This window comes from Caretta caretta, chromosome 11, assembly GCF_965140235.1.
Source record: "Caretta caretta isolate rCarCar2 chromosome 11, rCarCar1.hap1, whole genome shotgun sequence".
Taxonomy (NCBI): Eukaryota; Metazoa; Chordata; order Testudines; family Cheloniidae; genus Caretta; species Caretta caretta.
The window spans coordinates 1,139,800-1,159,323 of record NC_134216.1 but is presented as its reverse complement, the minus strand read 5'-3'; the positions used below and the strand labels follow the sequence as shown (position 1 = coordinate 1,159,323).

At 64.8% G+C, this 19,524-nt stretch overlaps 1 protein-coding gene across 1 annotated transcript in view; it reads right to left on the bottom strand.

Annotated features, from left to right (window-relative positions):
* PTPRN (protein tyrosine phosphatase receptor type N) overlaps positions 1 to 8,546 on the bottom strand; it is a 50,444-nt gene extending 41,898 nt beyond the window's left edge. Inside the window, exon 1 of the mRNA XM_048868684.2 lies at positions 8,425 to 8,546. Within this exon, the coding sequence (XP_048724641.2) occupies positions 8,425 to 8,533 (109 nt within the window). The 5' untranslated portion in view covers positions 8,534 to 8,546. The remainder of the gene's footprint in view (positions 1 to 8,424) is intronic.
* Positions 8,547 to 19,524: the final 10,978 nt, after the last annotated feature.

The following is a 19,524-nucleotide window of genomic DNA, read 5'->3' as shown; positions in this document are numbered from 1 at the left end:
CTTGGACCTCGGAGGGGAGCCAGGCTCGGGTCGCTGCAGGGCTGCTCCCACGGCCTGGCCCACGCACGTCACTCAGTAGCCTGCTGGCCCAGCATGAGGAGAGGGGGCCTGCCTGACGCAGGGATGGGGAGGGGCAGAGACAACGCACCAGCTGCCGTCCGCCGCAGAAGCTGCCAGCCCAGCCCACTCCCTTCTGCCCCCTCACAAGAGCAGCGTCAGGAGCGGGGGGGGGGCACAACATGGGCCTGATGGGCAGATTCCCCCCCCCCACTGCTTCCCTCAGCCCAGCTGCAGCCGATGACTCAGCCAGAGAAGGGCCAGGAAGGCAGGAATGAGAAAGCAGCTGGCGGGAGGGGTCTGGCCGGCCTGGAGCAAAGCGCCCCTCTGCCGCCGGCCTTGGGCGCCAGGCTGGGGCTGCTCTGCCCGGGACACCCAGCCCCACACACGGGCTCTCGCCTGGGAGCCCGACTGAACCCGGCACTGCTGCCACATGCAGCAGAAGGGCCCCATCCCCACAGACAGAGCCTGCCCTCCAAGGGGCTAAACACGGCAGGGGCGGGAGGGACAGACACAGCCAGGGCACTGGCCACGGGAGCAATGGGAAATTCAAGCTGCAGCTCCCAGGGAGAGGGATCCGGCTGGGAATCCCTCCAGGGGCAGGGCTGGGGGCCCGCTGCCCCTGGCCAGGAGCCAGAGCCGGCTGGGGAAACGTTCCCCAAGGGAAGGGGCAGCAGCTCCAGTGCCAGGGAGCAAGCGAGCCCCCTGGAAAGGGCTGGCGCGAGTGACCCTGCCCTGGATCAATCGCCCAGGGTCTCCTGTGTGTGCTGACCCCTGGCGGCTCACCCCTCTCCAAAAGGAGACACACCACGGGCCTGCCGCGCCGTCTGCCCCGGGGGCATCAGCGCAGGGCCCGTCTGCCCCGGGGGCATCAGCGCAGGGCCCGTCTGCCCCGGGGGCATCAGGTCCCAAAGCACCGCACACGAGGCCTGTCTCATGGCAAAGGAGCCAAGCCCCCCCCCCTCGGTCTGCTGGGAGCTGCCCATGGTGCTGAACTGCCCAGCCCCGTCCCCCCAGCCACATGTGAAACAAACCAGGCACCACAATAGGCCCAGCCACGACCCCTGCGGGGCAGGGACCCCCCTTCCATTCAGCGACGTGCAGCGCCCAGCACCACGGGGCCCCGACACGCTACCACAGCCCCAGCAAACAAACGGCTGCCCTGAACCGCGGCGCTCCCTCCCCGGGGGGCGGAGGAAACCAGGCTGCCAACGAGCAGCGGGACGGCGGCGTGAAGGCACCAGGGCAGGAGAATCGCAACCCACCAGGGCCACCCGCCCTGGTGACCCTGGAGTCTGCCCAGCTTCAGCGTCCAGCCCCTGGCACCCGCTCGCCTCTCCCCGCCCAGGCTGAGCCACCACGGCCACGTCAACATTCGCGACACACTGAACCTCACTCTGCTGCCGGCCGGCGCTTCCGCCAGCCTCCCGCTCCTCGGGGGGCACCTTTCCGCAGCCTCCAACCACCACCTACGGCCGACGGGGGCAGGTCTCCCCAGGGGATATCCCCTCCCTGCTCCTGCTCCCCTCCCCGTACAGCCCAGGATCGCAGCCCCCTAAATCCCGCGCCGAGTCCCTGCTCTCCCGGGACTGGCCGTTCCGTCATGGCCTGCACTCTGCCAACAGCAGCCCGGTGCACGGCGCCAGGCCCTGTACACACAGGGACACGGCCCGCTCCGGAGCTGGCAAGGCACACAGGGCGGGAGAAGGGCTCGTTACCCCACTGCACAGCTGGGAACCAGGAACGGAGCCAGGCAGGGTCTCACCCGGGGAGCCTGGGCTGGAGCTCGGACCTGACCCCGGGCGGTAGAGCGTCAGCCTCCGGGGGGGGCCAATCCAGCCCCTGCTGCCTGCCAGGGATTTACTCAGTCGCTAAAACATCCAAGCCCTGGTTCCCGCGTCACCATTAACGCAGCCCCCCCACGCCAGCACGCGCTGCACGAGGGGACTGCAGCGCTGGGTGCGTGTGCGATGCCGCGACTCACGCTAGGGCAGGCAGCTCAGGCTGGGAGGAGCCCAGGCAGTCAGGGCCCCCCGGGCCGGTGGCCTGACGGCTTCTGCAGACCCCAGCTGGCCAGGCCCAGCCTCCCACCAACCAAAGCCAGCAGCAGGGCCTGGGGTGCCGGCAGCTGCCGCGGGTTCAGGACGGACTGGCCCAGCCTGGGCTCGCCTGCAGGGAGGCCTTCTGCGAAGAGCAGCAGCTTGCGGCGTCCCACGCGCCTCCTGACGCCCCCAGCCGGTGCCCCTTGGGGCAGGGACGGTGGCCGGGGCACTGTGGGAGGAGGCTGCACAGCAGGGCCTGCGATGGACCCTCAGGAGGAGCGAGCTGGCAGGCACCTCCGGCTCCCGGAGCCCTGTTGCTGGACCCATCAAAATCCAGCCCCGGCCCCAGGCAGGGCTGGGGACGACTCATCTGTCCCAGCCATCTCCCATCCCGGGGTTCTGGCCAGCCCCAGCGCCATTCTGACGGACGCTTCCCAGCCACGTTTCCACCCGTCCCCGCGGGTCCCTTCCCGTGTCTCCGGCAGGCACGCCCCGGATGGGGCCGCTAGCTGGCTGCGCAGGAAGAGGGCCGGCTACTCTCCTGGGCTCACGTGGGGGGCTGGCACAGGGCGCGACCCAGCTGCCCGCTCACGCCTCCTGAACCAGGAACATTCAATGGGGGCCCCAAATCGATCTGACCAAGCACCCCGCAGAGTCGCCTCCTCTCCAGCATAGGGGTGCCCCCCAAATCCCAGAATGCAATGCTCCAGCCTGGCCAATCTGCAGGCCACAACACTCTCCAGGTTGGGGGGTTTGGGGCTGCAATCCGCTCCACTGGGGTGGCCCTTGGGCTCCTGGCACATTGCTGACACAGCCCCCAGCTCACCACAGCTCTGCCCGTGCCAGGCCAGGGCCCAGCTCTCTGCACCCCTGCCCCCAGAGAGCTGGGGCACGAGGGGGGAACAGGCTACGAAGGAGACTGGGGAGGGCTGGCAGCTGCCAGCAGGGCATCGGGAGGTGGCCACGGGGACAGCCTGCGCTGACCCACCAGGGAGATGGGCCCTTCCCGGCTCTAGCCGAGGGGGGAGGGGAAGCCACGCCAGGAGCAGGGGAATCCCCAGACAGACAGGGGAGCCCTGCCCACCCCTCCTACCACCACTGCAGGGAGGGAGAACCACGGGGGATCCATAGGACACTGAGTCCCTGAGACAGCTGCAGGCCTGGGGTACTGCAGGGATCTCCCCTTACATCCCCCGCAACCCAAACAGCCCAGACACACGCTGCACCCAGGCCCCCCACCCCAACACAGCCCCCCGGAGCCAGCCCAGCGAACTATCAAGTGACCTAGGTGCTCCAAGCCAGAGCAAAACACAGAGCTAAAGACAGAGCTACATGCCCACCCTGGCCAAGTACAAGAGACTCTGCCCCAGCCCCCACCGGGGCACTGCCCTCAGCCCCCGCAGAAACCCCCAGGAGAAGCCCAACCCCACCGGAATACAGGTGCATCCCCACAGTCAGTCGCCCCCTCCCTGCCCAGGGGACAGCTCCCTCCGAAGGCTCCTGTGCCAGGTGGGCACCCAGCTGCTGCGGGGCTGGGGCAGCCTAGCCGTACAGACGTGGTGGCACCGAGCTCCCGGTGGAAGAGGAGATGGCTGCCCCACATGAGCGAGGCGCAGGGCAGCAGATGGCTCGGGAGAGGGGCAGGTCCCCCGGAGGGAGCGAGCCCCGTTTGGGACCCGATCGGACCTGGGACCCTCGCGAGCAGGCAGGGCAGAGCTGAGCAGAGACAGGAGCGTGCAGCAGCCCAGGTGCCCGGGGCCTGGTGAGTCACAGGCAGACGCAGGGCATCAGCTGTGACATCCTCAGCAGTGAGTCAGCGGCCTCCCGAGGCAGGAGAATCCGCCCATGGCAGCCCAGCGCAGGAGGGGGCTACAGGGCTGACCGCGCTCTGCACAGCCACCTGCCTCCAGCCCAGGGCGGGGATTCACCGCCCCCCACCGCAGCATCTCCGACAGGGGAGCAACACGGGGCTCCGGGAGCAGCACTCGGGCCTGTCCTGCCCCAGGGACGCTGGCTCCAGCCTCCCACCGCAGCCCCGGGGCCTGTGCCAGCCCAAAGACAGAGCGAGGGTGCCAGGCTGCACCTTCGACAGGGAGAGGCTGGCATGACCCGGAAGATGCCCCTTTTCTAGTCACCTCACAGCTAGCCGGGGAGGAGCTGGCAGCCCTGCCCCCCCACCCCCACGCTGGCTTGTCCCAGCGCACAGGGCCTGTGGGCAGCTCCCACGGGCGATCGATGGCAGAGGCGAGTCCTTGAAGCTGTCCAGACGCCCACCTCTCTCACACGGCCAGCCCGGGACAGCCACCAGCCCAGCCGGGGCTTTGGAAGGGGGTCGGGCTGAAGGCCACAGGCCTGCACCCACAGCCTGCTCACGCCCTCCGTGCAGGGGCTCAGGGTCAGCCGGGAGTAACGGAGCCCCACTGCCCTTCGGTGTCACTAGGACAGCACGCTCCCGACCTCCATAAGGTCCCGGGTGCCCTGCTCGGAGACGAGGTGCCCCCAGTCTAGTGAGGCCACCGCATCCTCTGGGCTCCCCGGCCCCTCATTCCCCCACACACCCCAGGGCATCACCAGGGGAGCAGAACTGACTACAGGACATGAGAGCAATTTCAGCCGCCAGTCACACCCCCAGCCCAGCCCCACACCAACGGTGGGGCCCACAGCACCTTCTGTGCCAGGCTCCGACGGGCCCATGATCATTCCCATGGGAGCCAACACGGCTTGGTCCCTCCCTGTCCTGAGGGGAGGAGGAATGGCCCCAGAAGACGCTGCAGGGGCAGAGCCAGACATGCGGTGGGTACCCTGGTTACACAGCCTGGGTACGCCAAGCCCCCGGCCTACTCAGGCCGACTCGAGCCTGCTGGGCGTCATGTCCACAATATTTGGATTTTAGAGGCTTCAAGGTCCCGGAGGAGGAAGATAAAGTGCAGGGCAGCTTTGGAGCTGGCCCCCTGCACCCTGGGTCTGCCCAAGCACTCCCTCCCTCTACACCCCCCCTCCAATGCCCCAAAGCCTCATCCCCCCTTCCCGAGGGCTCTAAGGAACCCTGGGGTGCTGGGCAGAGACCACCCTTTACCCAGGGGCATGTGCCAAATATGCCCTTAAGACAGGACGCACCGTCACTCCTCTCGCTGCCCAGCTCTGCCCCCAGAGAGCAGGGCAGGTGGGGGGCGTCAGGGCCAACCAGACATGGAACATTTCACCATCAGGGCCCCAGCCGCCACTGGACTCTCTCTGCCCTCACCAGAGGCTGGAGCCTTCCCAAGCCCAGCACGGGTCCCCGCACAGCCTGGCCTCCAGCCGCACCCCTGCGCCGAGGGACTGCCGTGAGCAACGCCCGCGCCTCCAGCAAACCCACTGCATCCAGCTCAGAGCTGCCCTGGCTGCAAAGCGCTCTAGATCCCAGCTCCGGCCAGCCCTCCTCTCCAGCTCCTCTGTCCCCCATCTCTGCCACCTCCTCTCTAGCAGCATCCCCATTGTTCTCTGCTCCCCTCAAACAGCCTCCCCCTGGCTCAGGGCTGAGGCACCCCCGGTCAGGAGCAGCCAGAGCCCAGCAGGGCTGCAGGTGGCTCCACACAGGGGCGCTGAGTCCCGGGGTCCCAGACGCGCCACCTGCCCGAGCTCCCAGCACAGGTCTAGATGCACTCAGGGCACTGGCTCCTACCCCATTTCACAGGCGCTCCCTGGGCAGCAGGCAGCCCTCAGGGGAGAGCGGCAGGCCTGGGGGAGCCCCCTGGCACCTACTGGCCAGTGTGTTACGGGAAGGAGCAGAGCTGGGCGGTGCAGGAACAAACCCCGCTGGGGCACAAGGAGAGCCCCACGCGAGACCCAGCCCAGACAGGGGCCTGGCGGGGACAGCCCAGCCCTGCGGGGAGACAGAGACGCACCGAGCATCTCCAGCTCTATCCCTAGCATCGTGGAGGGGACTCCGGATTGGGCCCTTTGAGCAGCAGGCCTGGCAAACACAGGAAGCCCAGCTCAGTCCCACTACTGCGGGGAACCCAAATATCGGCAGGCCTGGCACCCCCTAGCCCGGCTCTCACCATTGGGGCACAAGAGCCCCAGGTTGGGGGGTGGAGAGGAGAGGCTGTTTGGGGAGGGGGCGTCTGGCACATCCCCCGAGAGCAGCGTCACCGGCACCTGCCACGAAACCCCTTGGGCTCCAGGGACCTCGCCCGGCGAGGGAAGGCACCAGCCTGCGTATCTCTGTGTGCAGGCGCCCAGCTGGACCCCGCAGCTGATGCCACAAAGGGGAAGAAGCCTTGGGCAAGGCGACGGGGCCCTGGACAGGAGAGGCGCGCTGGAAACCGAAGGGCAGGGGGTCGGCAGCCCGGCTGGAAAAGGAAGCAGCTGGGATGGCGTCAGCAAAGAAGGGGAGGCATTCCCCCAGCGCTGGCAGGCAGGGACCGAGCAACGTCTGCAGCTGAGCAGAGGAGGAATAATGCCTGAGACAGAAGATCAGAGCATCCTAAGGAGCAGGGCGAGCGATGAGCTAAGGGGGTCCACAGGGCTGGGCTTGCAAGCTCCATGACGTGCCTCGTGACAGGCAGCCACGCAAAGGGATGACATCATTGTCCTGCCGGGAGCAGGGGGGTCCAGCTAGTTACCTGGAATTGGGGGGGGAGGGCAGGTTCATCCCACCCCCAGAGTCTGGGCTCTGCTTGTGCTCCTAGCTGCATTCCTTGGGGGGTTGTTTGCAAAGACTCAGGCTGGATCTGGCCCCCCAACCCTCATCCCTGTCAGCGCTGCCCATGCTCCCAGCCCTCACGGGAGCAGGATTAGGGTTTCCAGGTGCAGCCCATGGGGTCACTCCTGCTTGGGCAGCCAGCGACTTCCCAGGGCTCTGCCCAGCCTGGGATGGAAACCAGAGTGTGGAATGAGCCGGGGTGCAGAGCCCAGGGGCCTGGGAGGGAAATCACCACCGAACTGACTCTGCTCCCCGAGAGGAAGCTAACAGCAGTGCAGGGAGCCTGGGGGGCACAGCCCTGGGACTCCCAACACATCACAGAGGGGATCCCACTTTCTCCCCCACCACATGCACACAGTGACCCCCCCAAAAGCCACAATGGAGCGTCGCAGCCCAGATGTGCAGGGCAAGTGCATAGGCGACAGCCGGCCCCCCCAATCCATGCACTGCTGGGGGCCCAGTCCACAGGCCGGGGGGAGAGAGACGACCTCTCTCTCTCTCCCCCCCCGCCTCGATAGTTGGGGTCCGAGCAGCAGCACCCTGTGCATGGGGGTCCGGCAGAGAGAAGACGCTGGGTGCCCAGAGAGCAACCACACCCGACCCTCACACAGCCCCCATTGGCTGTAACCCACCTCCCCCCAGCCCCCGCCGGACCCCCCCGTCCCGGCTTCCCAGCCAACGCTGCCCCGATAGCCCTCCCCCAGCCCAGGTCTCATCGTGGGTCCTGGCCGGGCCAGTCCCCCCAGCTCAGCTCAGCTCTCCCCAGCCCACCCCCGCCAGTCTGGCTCCCCGGTGCCAGGCCCGACCCCCAGCCCAGCCCCTCCCCATGGGTCCCGGTCTCCCCGGCACCCCCCAACCCAACCCCCCCCATGGGTCCCAGGGCCCCCCAGCCCAACCCAGTCCCCCCCAGCGCAGCCCCCCCGCCCAACCCAGTCCCCCCCAGCGCAGCCCCCCCATGGGTCCCGGTCCCCCCGGCGCCCCCCAGCCCAACCCAGTCCCCCCCAGCGCAGCCCCCCCATGGGTCCCGGCGCCCCCCAGCCCACCCCGGCCCCCCCGGCGCCCCCAGCCCAGCCCCCCCATGGGTCCCAGTCCCCCCGGCGCCCCCCAGCCCAACCCAGTCCCCCCCAGCGCAGCCCCCCCATGGGTCCCGGTCCCTCCGGCGCCCCCCAGCCCAACCCAGTCCCCCCCAGCGCAGCCCCCCCATGGGTCCCGGTCCCCCCGGCGCCCCCCAGCCCAACCCAGTCCCCCCCAGCGCAGCCCCCCCATGGGTCCCGGTCCCCCCGGCGCCCCCCAGCCCAACCCAGTCCCCCCCAGCGCAGCCCCCCCATGGGTCCCGGCGCCCCCCAGCCCAGTTCCCCCCATGGGTCCCGGCGCCCCCCAGCCCACCCCGGCCCCCCCGGCGCCCCCAGCCCAGCCCCCCCAGGGGTCCCGGCGCCCCCCCGGCGCCCCCAGCCCAGCCCCCCCCATGGGTCCCGGCGCCCCCCAGCACCCCCCGGCGCCCCCCAGCCCAGCCCCCCCATGGGTCCCGGCGCCCCCCAGCACCCCCCGGCGCCCCCCCGGCGCCCCCAGCCCAGCCCCCCCATGGGTCCCGGCGCCCCCCGGCTCAGCCCCCCCCATAGGTCCCGGCCCGGCCCTCACCGTGGGGCCCGGCGCCCCCGGCCCGCAGCAGGCGGCCGGCCACGAGCAGGAGGCAGAGAAGCGCCCGCAGCAGCCGCCGCCCCATCGTGGCCGCTCCGCGCCGCACCATGCCGGGCCCGCAGCGCCCCCCGCCGGCCGCGCCCCGCCCCGCCCCGCCGCCGGCCCCGCCCCCGCCCGAGGGGCCAATCACAGCCCGGCGCCCGGACACGCCCCCTCGGGAACCGCCATTCGCCGCCTGCCGCTCGGACACGCCCCCAAGCGGGGAGCCAATCGCAACCCGCGTCCCGGACACGCCCCTCTGGCTCAAGTTAATTGTGCAGGGGCCCGCCCCTTGCGAATAGCCCCGCCCCTTTTGGGATACACCAATCACGGTGCTCGCTAGAGACCCGCCCTTCGACACATGGACCAACCGCCTCTCGCGAGCGGGGTTAACCCCTGGGGCTGCCCCAATCGCACTTGGCCATAGGACACGCCCCTCTCCGAGAAGCCACGCCCACTGCCGATGACATCAACCACAGCCCAGGCGGAGGGCGCAAGAGACACGCCCCCTGCGTAACAGACCAATCACAGCCCAGCCCTGGGACACGCCCTCACACCAGGTGGGCCAATGGGATGGTTGGGGTCTGGACTCCCAGGAGTGGGACCAGGGGGCTTCCCAAGCCTGCTTGCCCCTGTCTGGGGGGGGCAGGAAACCATGGGGTGGGGCAGCCAGTGGGGCAGGGCGAGGCAAGGGGGCAGGATGGGCAATGGGGCAGGACAGGATATGGGGCAGGGCATTGAGGCAGGGATGACAATGGGGCAGGCGGGAGAATGGGCACGACGGGATATGGGGCAGGGCAATGGGGCAGGACGGGGCAAAGCTGACAATGGGGCAGGACAGGGTATGGGGCACGGCAGGGCATTGAGGCAGGGATGACAATGGGGCAGGCGGGAGAATGGGGAAGGTGGGAGAATGGGCACGACGGGATATGGGGCAGGGCAATGGGGCAGGACGGGGCAAAGCTGACAATGGGGCAGGACAGGGTATGGGGCACGGCAGGGCATTGAGGCAGGGATGACAATGGGGCAGGCGGGAGAATGGGCACGACGGGATATGGGGCAGGGCAATGGGGCAGGACGGGGCAAAGCTGACAATGGGGCAGGACAGGGTATGGGGCACGGCAGGGCATTGAGGCAGGGATGACAATGGGGCAGGCGGGAGAATGGGGAAGGTGGGAGAATGGGCACGACGGGATATGGGGTAGGGCAGGACAGGATATGCGGCAGGGCAAGGCACGGGGGCAGGACAGGGTATGGGGCACGGCAGGGCATTGAGGCAGGGATGACAATGGGGCAGGCGGGAGAATGGGGAAGGTGGGAGAATGGGCACGACGGGGCAAAGCTGACAATGGGGCAGGACAGGATATGCGGCAGGGCAGGGTAAGGCAGTGGGGCAGGATGGGCAATGGGGCAGGACAGGGCAAAGCTGACAATGGGGCAGGACAGGATATGGGGCAGGGCAGGGCAACAGGGCAGGACGGGCAATGCGGGAATCAGACAATAATTATTGGATGTTGCGAGTGGCAGCTCACTCCCACGCCCGTTGTGGGCATCCCGTGGCTCTGTCTGAGGGGACCAGCCTCCGCTGACACTGGGGTCCGTTCTCCGGCAGAGTTTCTCCCCCAGGGCCCAGCTGGGCCTGCCAGGGACGCGCGCTGGCGATGTGTTTTTGTGGGTGTGCGCGTATCCGCTGAAATCGGCCTTCGACCTTTCCCGCTGACTCTCTAATCCTGCCGAGCCGGCTGACAGCGTCCAAGAACCCATTAGCCGCGACGGCTCCTCAGCGCCTCCCCCCTGAGCAGGTTCGGAGCCTAATGCCGCAGGCGGCATTGCCAGGCCCCTGCTAACGCGACAGCATCTCCCTGCCTGCATCGTGCGTCTCTCCGGCCTGATCCCACGTTCCCTCGCCCCGCCCAGCGACAGGCATTCTCCTGGCCCGCCGCGTTCACCACATCACCCCTCTTGTTGCCCCCTCCCCAGCTCGCTCCTCTCCATTGCATCAAACATCAGCTACTTGCCTGGCCCGTCAGAACACTGCCGCCCCTCATCGTCTCCCATTCCCTCCCGGGCTGTTCCTGCCAGGGGTCAGCCCCCAACCCCACCAGGCCAGCCCTCCAGGCCTCACCGGCCCTGCTGTCCCTCTGCAGGTTAGCCATGGGCCCACACCAACCTTCAAGCGGCCCCGCAGTGCTCAGCTCCTGGTCCACTGGATGCCCCTGGCTTGCACAGCCCCTGGCATGCCAGGGACGCCTCGGGCTCACTGCTCTGTTTGACACACACACACTGGCTACCCACGCACCCCAGAACCTCGACTTGCTACCGTCACGTCCGGTAGTACTGCTCAGCAGCGAGGCTCATCACAACAGCTGGGATCCCTCATCCACGAACTGCCATGCTCTCAGCTTGGCTCCTCACTGCAGGGACCGAAGTGTCTCCTTGCAGCCCCCTGAGACACCAGCCTGATTCGCTGACCTGTCGTAAACAGGCCACCCTCCCGTTGTGTGTTTCTTCCTGGCAGTTTTGTGGTCTCTTGCCAACTTCGCAATCTTGATTAGCCGGTGGTTCCCTGTGAGGATAGACTGACATTGTGAGACACACAGGACCCACCAGGGAGAGGAGTGTCTCCTACCCCTTTGAACGATGCTGCCTCTGGCGGGACACAACTGAGAGTGTCAATTCAGGACAAATTGCTTCAAGCAGGGCAGTTACCGCCCAAGGCTGGGGTTTCTATGCACACCCAGGCAAACCAAAAAAGCCAGCCAGAGAGGACTTCGGTCTCGCCCCACTGGCTAACCACAAGTCACACAAGCAATTCCCTTAGACACCCCAGTTTCCCAGTATCCCCACCAGCGCCACTCGGTATGGGGACAGATGGTTGTGAAAACCAATACCCCAGTAAAAGAACAAAGGTTCCCTCGATCCCAAAGGACCAAGCTCTAGACCCAGGTCAATATACAAATCAGATCTTACCCACAAATCACGCTGTTGCCAATCCTTTAGAATCTAAAATCTAAAGGTTTATCCACAAAAAGAAAGAAATAGAGATGAGAGCTAGAATTGGTTAAAGGAATCAATGACATACAGTAACGGCAAAGTTCTTGGTTCAGGCTTGTAGCAGTGATGGAATAAACGGCAGGTTTAAATCAAGTCTCTGGAGAACATCCCCAGCTGAGATGGGTCCTTCAGTCCTTGCTTCAAAGCTTCAGTTTGTAGCAAGGTTCCTTCAGAGGTCAGAAGCAGGATTGAAGACAAGATGGAGGGGTTTCCAGGGCCTTTTATATCCTCTGCCCTGTGGAAGGACCCCTTTGTTCTGACTGTGGAAGATCACAGCAGCAAGATGGAGTCTGGAGTCACATGGGCGAGTCACATGTCCGAGCATGACTCAGTTTGCAGGCCGGGACGCCATTGTTTACATGTGAGTTTGAACCTTCCCAGGAAGGCTCAGGTGTGGATTGGCGTCTCCCAAAGTCCGTTGTCAGTTAAGTGTTTCCTGATTGGGCACTTGCTGAGAATTGCCCTTGCTCAAGGAGCTGACCAAATGCTTCCCTGAGGCTACTTAGAATCAAACACATTGAGATACAAGTGCAGAGCCAATATCCAAACGTCAACTACAAAATGGTACACACATACAGACAGCATCATCCTACCCAGCGAATCACAACCTCTCCATAGACACCGTCCTAGACCTCCTTTGTACAAGATTTGGTGCAACTATAGGACCTTGATTGCAACAATGATCTACACGGTCAGAGTTTATATCAGTAACTTGGTTTTGTGGTCTCTTGCCAACTTTGCAGTTTTGATGAGCTGGTGGTTCCTTATGTGGACAGACTGACATTGTGAGACACACAGTGCACACGGAGAAGCCAGGGAAAGGAGTGTCTCCTACCCCTGCCCAACCAGAACCTGTCTGTCACCTGCTGGCGACCTGTCTGAATTCGCACACCTTAAGAACGCGGCTTTCAGGGTAGATACATCACTTTGTGACTAGCTGTACCTACCTGTCACACTGACTGTGGTGACCAGAGCTTTACGGGCTCTTGGGAGAGCCCTCACGCCAGCCTTCGGCACACTATTCTAGAGCCATCAGACCCAGAGGACACCTGCAAACCCCTGTGCACCCCTCATGCCCCCTGCCAGTTGGCTCCAAGCAGTCCCTGGGTCACAGAGGTGTGCCCCATAAACACGCCCAAAGCTACCTCATCGTCCACCTTCCTCAAAGCGCTCCTTTGCCAAGAGCCCGACAGAAACGACCTCGCTAGGCCGCAGTGTGCTGAGCCCACAGCCTGCCAAGCTGCCCCGCCAGGGCTCCTCGTTCCTGGCACTCCCTAGCTGTCCACCCCATCTCTTGTCTCTTCCTCAGATCGTCAGCTTGCTGGAGCAGGACCTGCCCCTTTGCTCACGGGGGTTCTGCTGCATGATGAGGGCTCATAGGCAGTGATATAAATAGAGAGCCTCATCCCTATTAAACCATAGACCACCTCAGGCCTGGATCTTCATACAGATTCTAGCAGGCCCCACGCCCAGTGCAGGCCAGCACCACCTCCCCGGGCAAGGGCTTGCCCACTGCAGGGAGGACAGGGACCGGGAGCACTGGCAGCTGTCTACAGATCATTTGCCAATATCTGCCCCAGGGAGGGTTTGAACTCACAGCACGTTGGGACAGCTCAAGTTCCATAACCATAACCTGGGCTTGGTGCACAAGTACGTGCCAGTCTCCAAGCCAGGCTGGTCTAGGAGCCAGGCTCTGCCTTTATTGCGCCCCCAGAGGGGCGGCTGGGAGAAATGCCGAGCGACTGAGACCGGCTGGGGCCTGATCTGAGCCACAGCTGGAGCTCCGGCGGGTGCCCAAAGCAGAACCAATTGATTTGGGAACACGGTGCTTCTAGGGGAATGTAGCTCAGACACCCCTAGCTCAGAGGACCCCAAAGCCGGACCCCTCACCCGACCCTGCCCCAGGGAGGTCCCGCCCTTTTCAAGGCGAGCGGAATCAACGTGAGGAGTTTAGAGCCGGAAACAGAAAGAGTCTCTCAGCTTCCCTGGAGCCGAGCGGCCGCTCTACGGAACTAATGGCCCGCTACAAGCATTAGCCAACGGCTCCTCGCCTCCAGGGCTGGGACGCGGCCTGGCCACGGGCGATGGCCGACCACAGGCAGGGGCAGAGGCGGGCTGAGAAGCCAGGCGGGTCATGTCCGAATACTGGCACGTGGCTGGAGGCAGGTTCAGAGCCAGCGGCTGGCAGAGCCATTCAGGGGTGGCCCCTCCGGGCCGAGCCGGTGCCCTGCGAGGGGAGGAATCGCGAACGCGGCTTTTGTCTAACAGGACCAAGGAATTTTGTTAGACAGGAGGGAGAGTCTCGGCCTACAGCAGCTCCCTCCCATCCTTGCTGCCCCACCCCACACTGCAGGGTGAAAGGAGCAGTTAAAGCCAGGAGCGTCTTTCAGCTCCCGTGTCTGGCTGCTCCAGCCTGCGCTGATCTGGCACCCCGCAAGCAGCTGAGCTGGGCTGGGGGTCACCCCACAGCTCAGCAGTTAACATGGAGGCTGTTGGCTGGCAAATGCCCCTGGCAGTGGGCAATGCAGCCCCCTGCACCTGGGGGCACAGGGGCGAGACACTGCCAATCCGCACCCCCAAGAGCCTGGCCCCCCGAGTGGTGTGTTGCTCGGGACCGTGGGCGGCGAGGGGCACTCGAGGCAGGGCGCCCCGTCCGCCACCGCTGGGTTTATGCCTGAAGGACGAGGTCGATACCCGTGGCCAGAGCCACTCACAGAACAGCCAGGCCCTGCCCCCCTGAGCTCGCCGGCCGGGGGTTCGTCCAAGGCAAGGAGTCGGACGCTCCTGGCGCCCGGAGGTCGGACCAAGGAGACCAGCGTCTGCCCGCAGCTGCTGCTGGCTGTTACGGCGGAGCGTCCGCACGGCCCCGGCTGCAGGCGGCTGCCGATTTCATAGAGTGTGTGACGAAGTGGGACTGTTCTTAATGTTTCCTCTGAATAGTGTGGGGGTGCCTCAGTTTCCCCTAGGCAGTTCTTAAGTATCTAGGGGGTGGAGTAAGGGTGTATGATCATTGCAGAGCCCTAGAGGGCATGTGTGTGCAGGAGTCTGGACACAGAGAATGGCCGACACCCTGTTTCCTGGCAACTAATGGCCTGGGCCCTTCCCCCCCTGCAAGGTGAGAGCTGAAGGGTTGGAGAACAAAGGAATCAGGTGACCACCTGGCCCGGGAAAGGAACAAAGCCCAGAGGAGGAGGGGCTGGAGGGGGTTTTCAGTTTGGGGCTGGCTGGGACATGGAGTGAAGTGCAGACGTGGTTGTCTGGCTCACTGCCCCCCAGAATGGACCCAGCTGAGAGGTCCCGTTCTCTGCACCTGCAAGCTCTGTTTTAGACCATGTTCCTGTCGTCTAATAAACCTTCTGTTTTACTGGCTGGCTGAGAGTCACGTCTGACTGCGAAGTTGGGGTGCAGGACCCTCTGGCTTCCCCAGGAGCCCCGCCTGAGCGGACTCGCTGTGGGAAGCGCACGGAGGGGCAGAGGATGCTGAATGCTCCGAGGTCAGACCCAGGAAGGTGGAAGCTGTGTGAGCTGCGTGTCCTGAAGACAGGCTGCTCACAGAAAGGCGACTGCCCCAGAGTCCTGACTGGCTTCATGGGGAGCAGTTCCAGAGCATCGCCCAGGGACTCCGTGACAACTGGTGGCAGCGGTGGGATGTACTGCACCCCGTGGATGGTGCTTCCTGCAGTAAGTGACTGGGGAGCAGTAACACGAAGGGGGATTGCCGAGGACCAGGCCTGCTGAAGGCTCAGAGAGGAGCGGTTTCGGGGGGCGGTTAACCCCTGGGAGTGTGTGACCAGCGAGAAGGACTGTGCAGTAACAGGGTTCCCCTGGGGATTGCAGCGAGCAGTCCAAGGGGCGGAGGAGTCTGCAGCTCGACCCTGGCAAAGAGGTGGTGACCTCGAGAAGGGCTGACACACTAGGGGTTCTCCCTGGAAACCGTGGGGAGCTGAGAACACACGGGCCTGTGAGTCCACAACAACTTGGGAGGAGCGGAGTGATGGCCTGTCACCGTCTCCTTAAGAAGGACATTGTAACCCTGTGCAAAAAGAGAGGGTTGAGCATTGGAAAGTTCACCAAAGCAGAGTTAATCGTGCAGCTGGAGGAGGATGACCGCTCTAAGGAACAGATTCCTGACCCCAACTGGGGCTATAGCAGGATCTGGGAGCAGCTGAAGCGGGAGCCAGGCATCGCCAAGACTCCTGTCCCCGACCAGACGGGGGTCTTCACGATCGGGTTCCCCATTGGGGGATCGAGACGGACGGGATTGGAGCTGAGTCTGAGAGAGCAAGAGGACCGTGGGAGACAGCGAGAGCCCGAGAAAGAGCTGCAGAAGCAGCAGCAGCATGAACTGGCGGTGGGGGAGCGGAGAGGCCTAGGGGACCTCCCCGGGGTAAGTGGGGACAGACCCCGGGGGGCCAGTTCTGCAGGGAACCTCAAGACTAAATTGCTGCCCCTGGTTAAGGGGGGGGGGGTGTGGATGCCCACCTCACTGCCTTTGAGCAGGCTGGAGATTTGAACCAAGGGGACCCTGCGGAAAAGCCCTGGTGTCTAGCTCCCTTGCTGGGTCCCAAGGCCACAGACTCCGTCAGCCAGATGGTTGGGGATGTGGACAGGCTCCCACTCCTGACCCCAACCTATATGTCTGTGTGGAGTTTCCTGGGGCCAGGCCCCTCGGACCTCCAGTGGGAGCAGAAGGTGATGGTCAATGGGGAGACATTCTTGGGGTGGCCAAAGGGCATGGGCTGCATAAACCTTCCCACATGCGGCCTGCGAGTGCTATCGAACACCCCTGACCTAAGGGAGGGCGTGAAACTGGAAGGGCCTGGTGTAACTCGTACCAAGGAATGGGAGAGATGCTGGGGCATCCATGGGAACGTTGGTGGCTTCGAACTTCCCCAGGTCACCGGCTAAAGTGACCCCGCTCAGTTCGATCTCGAAGGGGGGAGAGATGTGACGAAGTGGGACTGTTCTTAATGTTTCCTCTGAATAGTGTGGGGGTGCCTCAGTTTCCCCTAGGCAGTTCTTAAGTATCTAGGGGGTGGGGTAAGGGTGTATGATCATTGCAGAGCCCTAGAGGGCAGGTGTGTGCAGGAGTCTGGACACAGAGAATGGCCGACACCCTGTTTCCTGGCAACTAATGGCCTGGGCCCTTCCCCCCCTGCAAGGTGAGAGCTGAAGGGTTGGAGAACAAAGGAATCAGGTGACCACCTGGCCCGGGAAAGGAACAAAGCCCAGAGGAGGAGGGGCTGGAGGGGGTTTTCAGTTTGGGGCTGGCTGGGACATGGAGTGAAGTGCAGATGTGGTTGTCTGGCTCACTGCCCCCCAGAATGGACCCAGCTGAGGGGTCCCGTTCTCTGCACCTGCAAGCTCTGTTTTAGACCATGTTCCTGTCGTCTAATAAACCTTCTGTTTTACTGGCTGGCTGAGAGTCACGTCTGACTGCGAAGTTGGGGTGCAGGACCCTCTGGCTTCCCCAGGAGCGCCGCCTGAGCGGACTCGCTGGGGGAAAGCGCACGGAGGGGCAGAGGATGCTGAATGCTCCGAGGTCAGACCCAGGAAGGTGGAAGCTGTGTGAGCTGTGTGTCCTGAAGACAGGCTGCTCACAGAAAGGCGACTACCCCAGAGTCCTGACTGGCTTCATGGGGAGCAGTTCCAGAGCATCGCCCAGGGACTCCGTGACAGAGTGTCACGGCCACGTCCAGATCCCTGCGCAGCCCGGGGGCCGGTACCGTAGCAGTGACCTACAGCCCCCGGCTCCTTCGCGAGTGCAGCGCTGGGCTGGGGCAGGTCAGGGCAAGCAAAGCAGCCAGCGGATGAGGCTTCCCAGCAAGCCATGCTCCGGGGATCAAACCTGGTGCCAAGAGGCCAGAAGGGTCAAGGAGCAGGCAGCCACCCTCCTGGCCTCTTCTCCCTGCCCCACAGCCTGCAGGCCAGGCCCCAGAGCTCACCGCCCGAGGGCCGCTCCCAGCAGCTGGAACCAGGAGCTGGGGCTGAGCGAAGCCAGGAGAGCAGGCGGAGGGGAGTATCTGCGGCTCACCCCATCCCTGCCCGATCATGGAGCAGAAACCTCCGGGCCCCAAGGGGACGAGGCTGCGTCTCTAGAGGGGAAACGTTCGGCCCTTAAGGAGAGACAGCCCTTTGCCAAGCCCTGGCTGCTGGGACATCGACCCAGCTTGCGGCCCAAGGGGGCTCTAAACCGGGGGCTCCCCCCCACGTGGGAGGGGGATGCTCATTCTGGGAGCAGGATGCACAGCAAAAGCTGTGGCTCGCCCGTCCCGCCAGCTCAGCCTGGAGGCACGGCCAGAGCAGGGCCCTCACCCGCTCTGTCCCTGAGGGGCCCCGTGCCCAGTGGTACTCCGCTAAACCACTCCCCTGGGGCTGGGGGGCACGGACAAGGGTGCCGCTTCGCTCTGACCCTGGGGGGCCAAGCCACAAGCCGAGGGCGAGCAGCCCCCCACGCTGACGCTGCACCCGGACCGGCTCCCAGGGCAGTTTGAAACAAACGTTCCCCTCCCAGCTCAGCAAGATCTTCCCCTCCGGACGTGCAACCGCTGCCTGTCTGAGACCCCCAAAACGACCCAGGGCCCTTCCGATTCCCCCCCAGCAGAGGCACCCTCGCTCCCTTCTCCCCAGCTGCCCCCTCTCCTGTATTAGGGACTGAACGTTTTGGGACCTGCCCCTTTAGAGTCGCAGCTTGTCCCCCAGCAGCCCTACTGGAGCTGGAGGTTTCTGCCGCCAGGAGCAGCAGCTAACAATTCTGTCCTTTCACCTGTCATCATTAGGTTCCAGAGTTAAAGAGACAGAGACACAGATCGCAAGGCTGGAAGGGATCACTGTGGATGTAGTCTGAGCCCTGCACAGCACAGGCCAGCGACCTGCCCTGCAATCACCCCTAGAGCAGCTGGTTTAGGGACACAGCCCCTCTGGATGTTAAGGTCAGGGATGGAGAACCCGCCGTGCCCCCGGGGAGCAGTTCCAAGTAAATTCCTCTCACCCGTAAAACTTCTTTCCTGCCTGAATGTCTCGCTTCGGGTCCAGCTAGTCCTGTGTCTGCACGGTGATGCTCTGGTTTGCAGGGGTGGGTTTGTGTCCCAGCTGGGCTCTGGGGAGGGGACAGGCTGGCGTTCCCAGAGGGAGGCAGGGGGCCCTGCACAGCCCCTCAGGGCTGCTGAAGCCAGAGAGGAAGCCACGGCCCCGTGCTGGGGCTCCAGCCAGCGGATCAGCGAGTGCCAGTCATGTCCCATTCCCCACTGCGCCTCCCTACCGCCGGCCAGCTCAGGGGTGGGAGCCCCAGGAGCAGCCACCTCTGCAGCCAGGCTCCCCGCCTTGAGCCCCTGGGACTGGCTGGGGGTGGGAGAAGGCTCTGCCCTGGCAGCTGTGGTCCAGCCACTCCAACGGTCCGCAGGTTCGGAACGAGGTTTGGTTTCGGTGAAAGCTCAAATGCTCCAGGAGCTGCCACAATCCAGAGGGGCTGCCCCCCACCCACTGCTCCCCAAATTGCCAGGACCCCTGGGTGAAGCCGGCCCAGAGAGCAGCTGTCAGGTCTGCAGCAGCCAGGCCAGGCCGATCTCCCTCTGCCACCCCAAAGGGGGTTGTTGGTGGTGGAGGGGGTCCCTGCTCTGCACAGGGGGTTCAGTCTGTGATTCCCCCAGCTCCTCCCCCTCTGGGGGCTTGGAGGGAGGGGGCTCTTCTTTTCCCCTCCTGCCCCTTCCTGGGGGGGAGGGTCCCCACTAACACCTGCTCCCCCCGAGGTGGGACCAGGTGCTGATGAACCAGCCAGGGTCTGGTTGTGTGGATCAAAACACACGTGCGGGGGTCCCCTCCTCTGAAACTGGCCAGGATGGGGGGGGGCGCCCACTTCCCACCCTAGGCAGGGTGGAGAGGCCAGCAGCTCAGGGGGTCTGGACGCCAGTTATCCCACCGGGCACTCCTGGGGGGAAGTTCGCAGCCCCCGCGGGAGCTCATGACATCACTCCCGCTCCCCTACCCCGCCCAGAGCCACACTCCGTG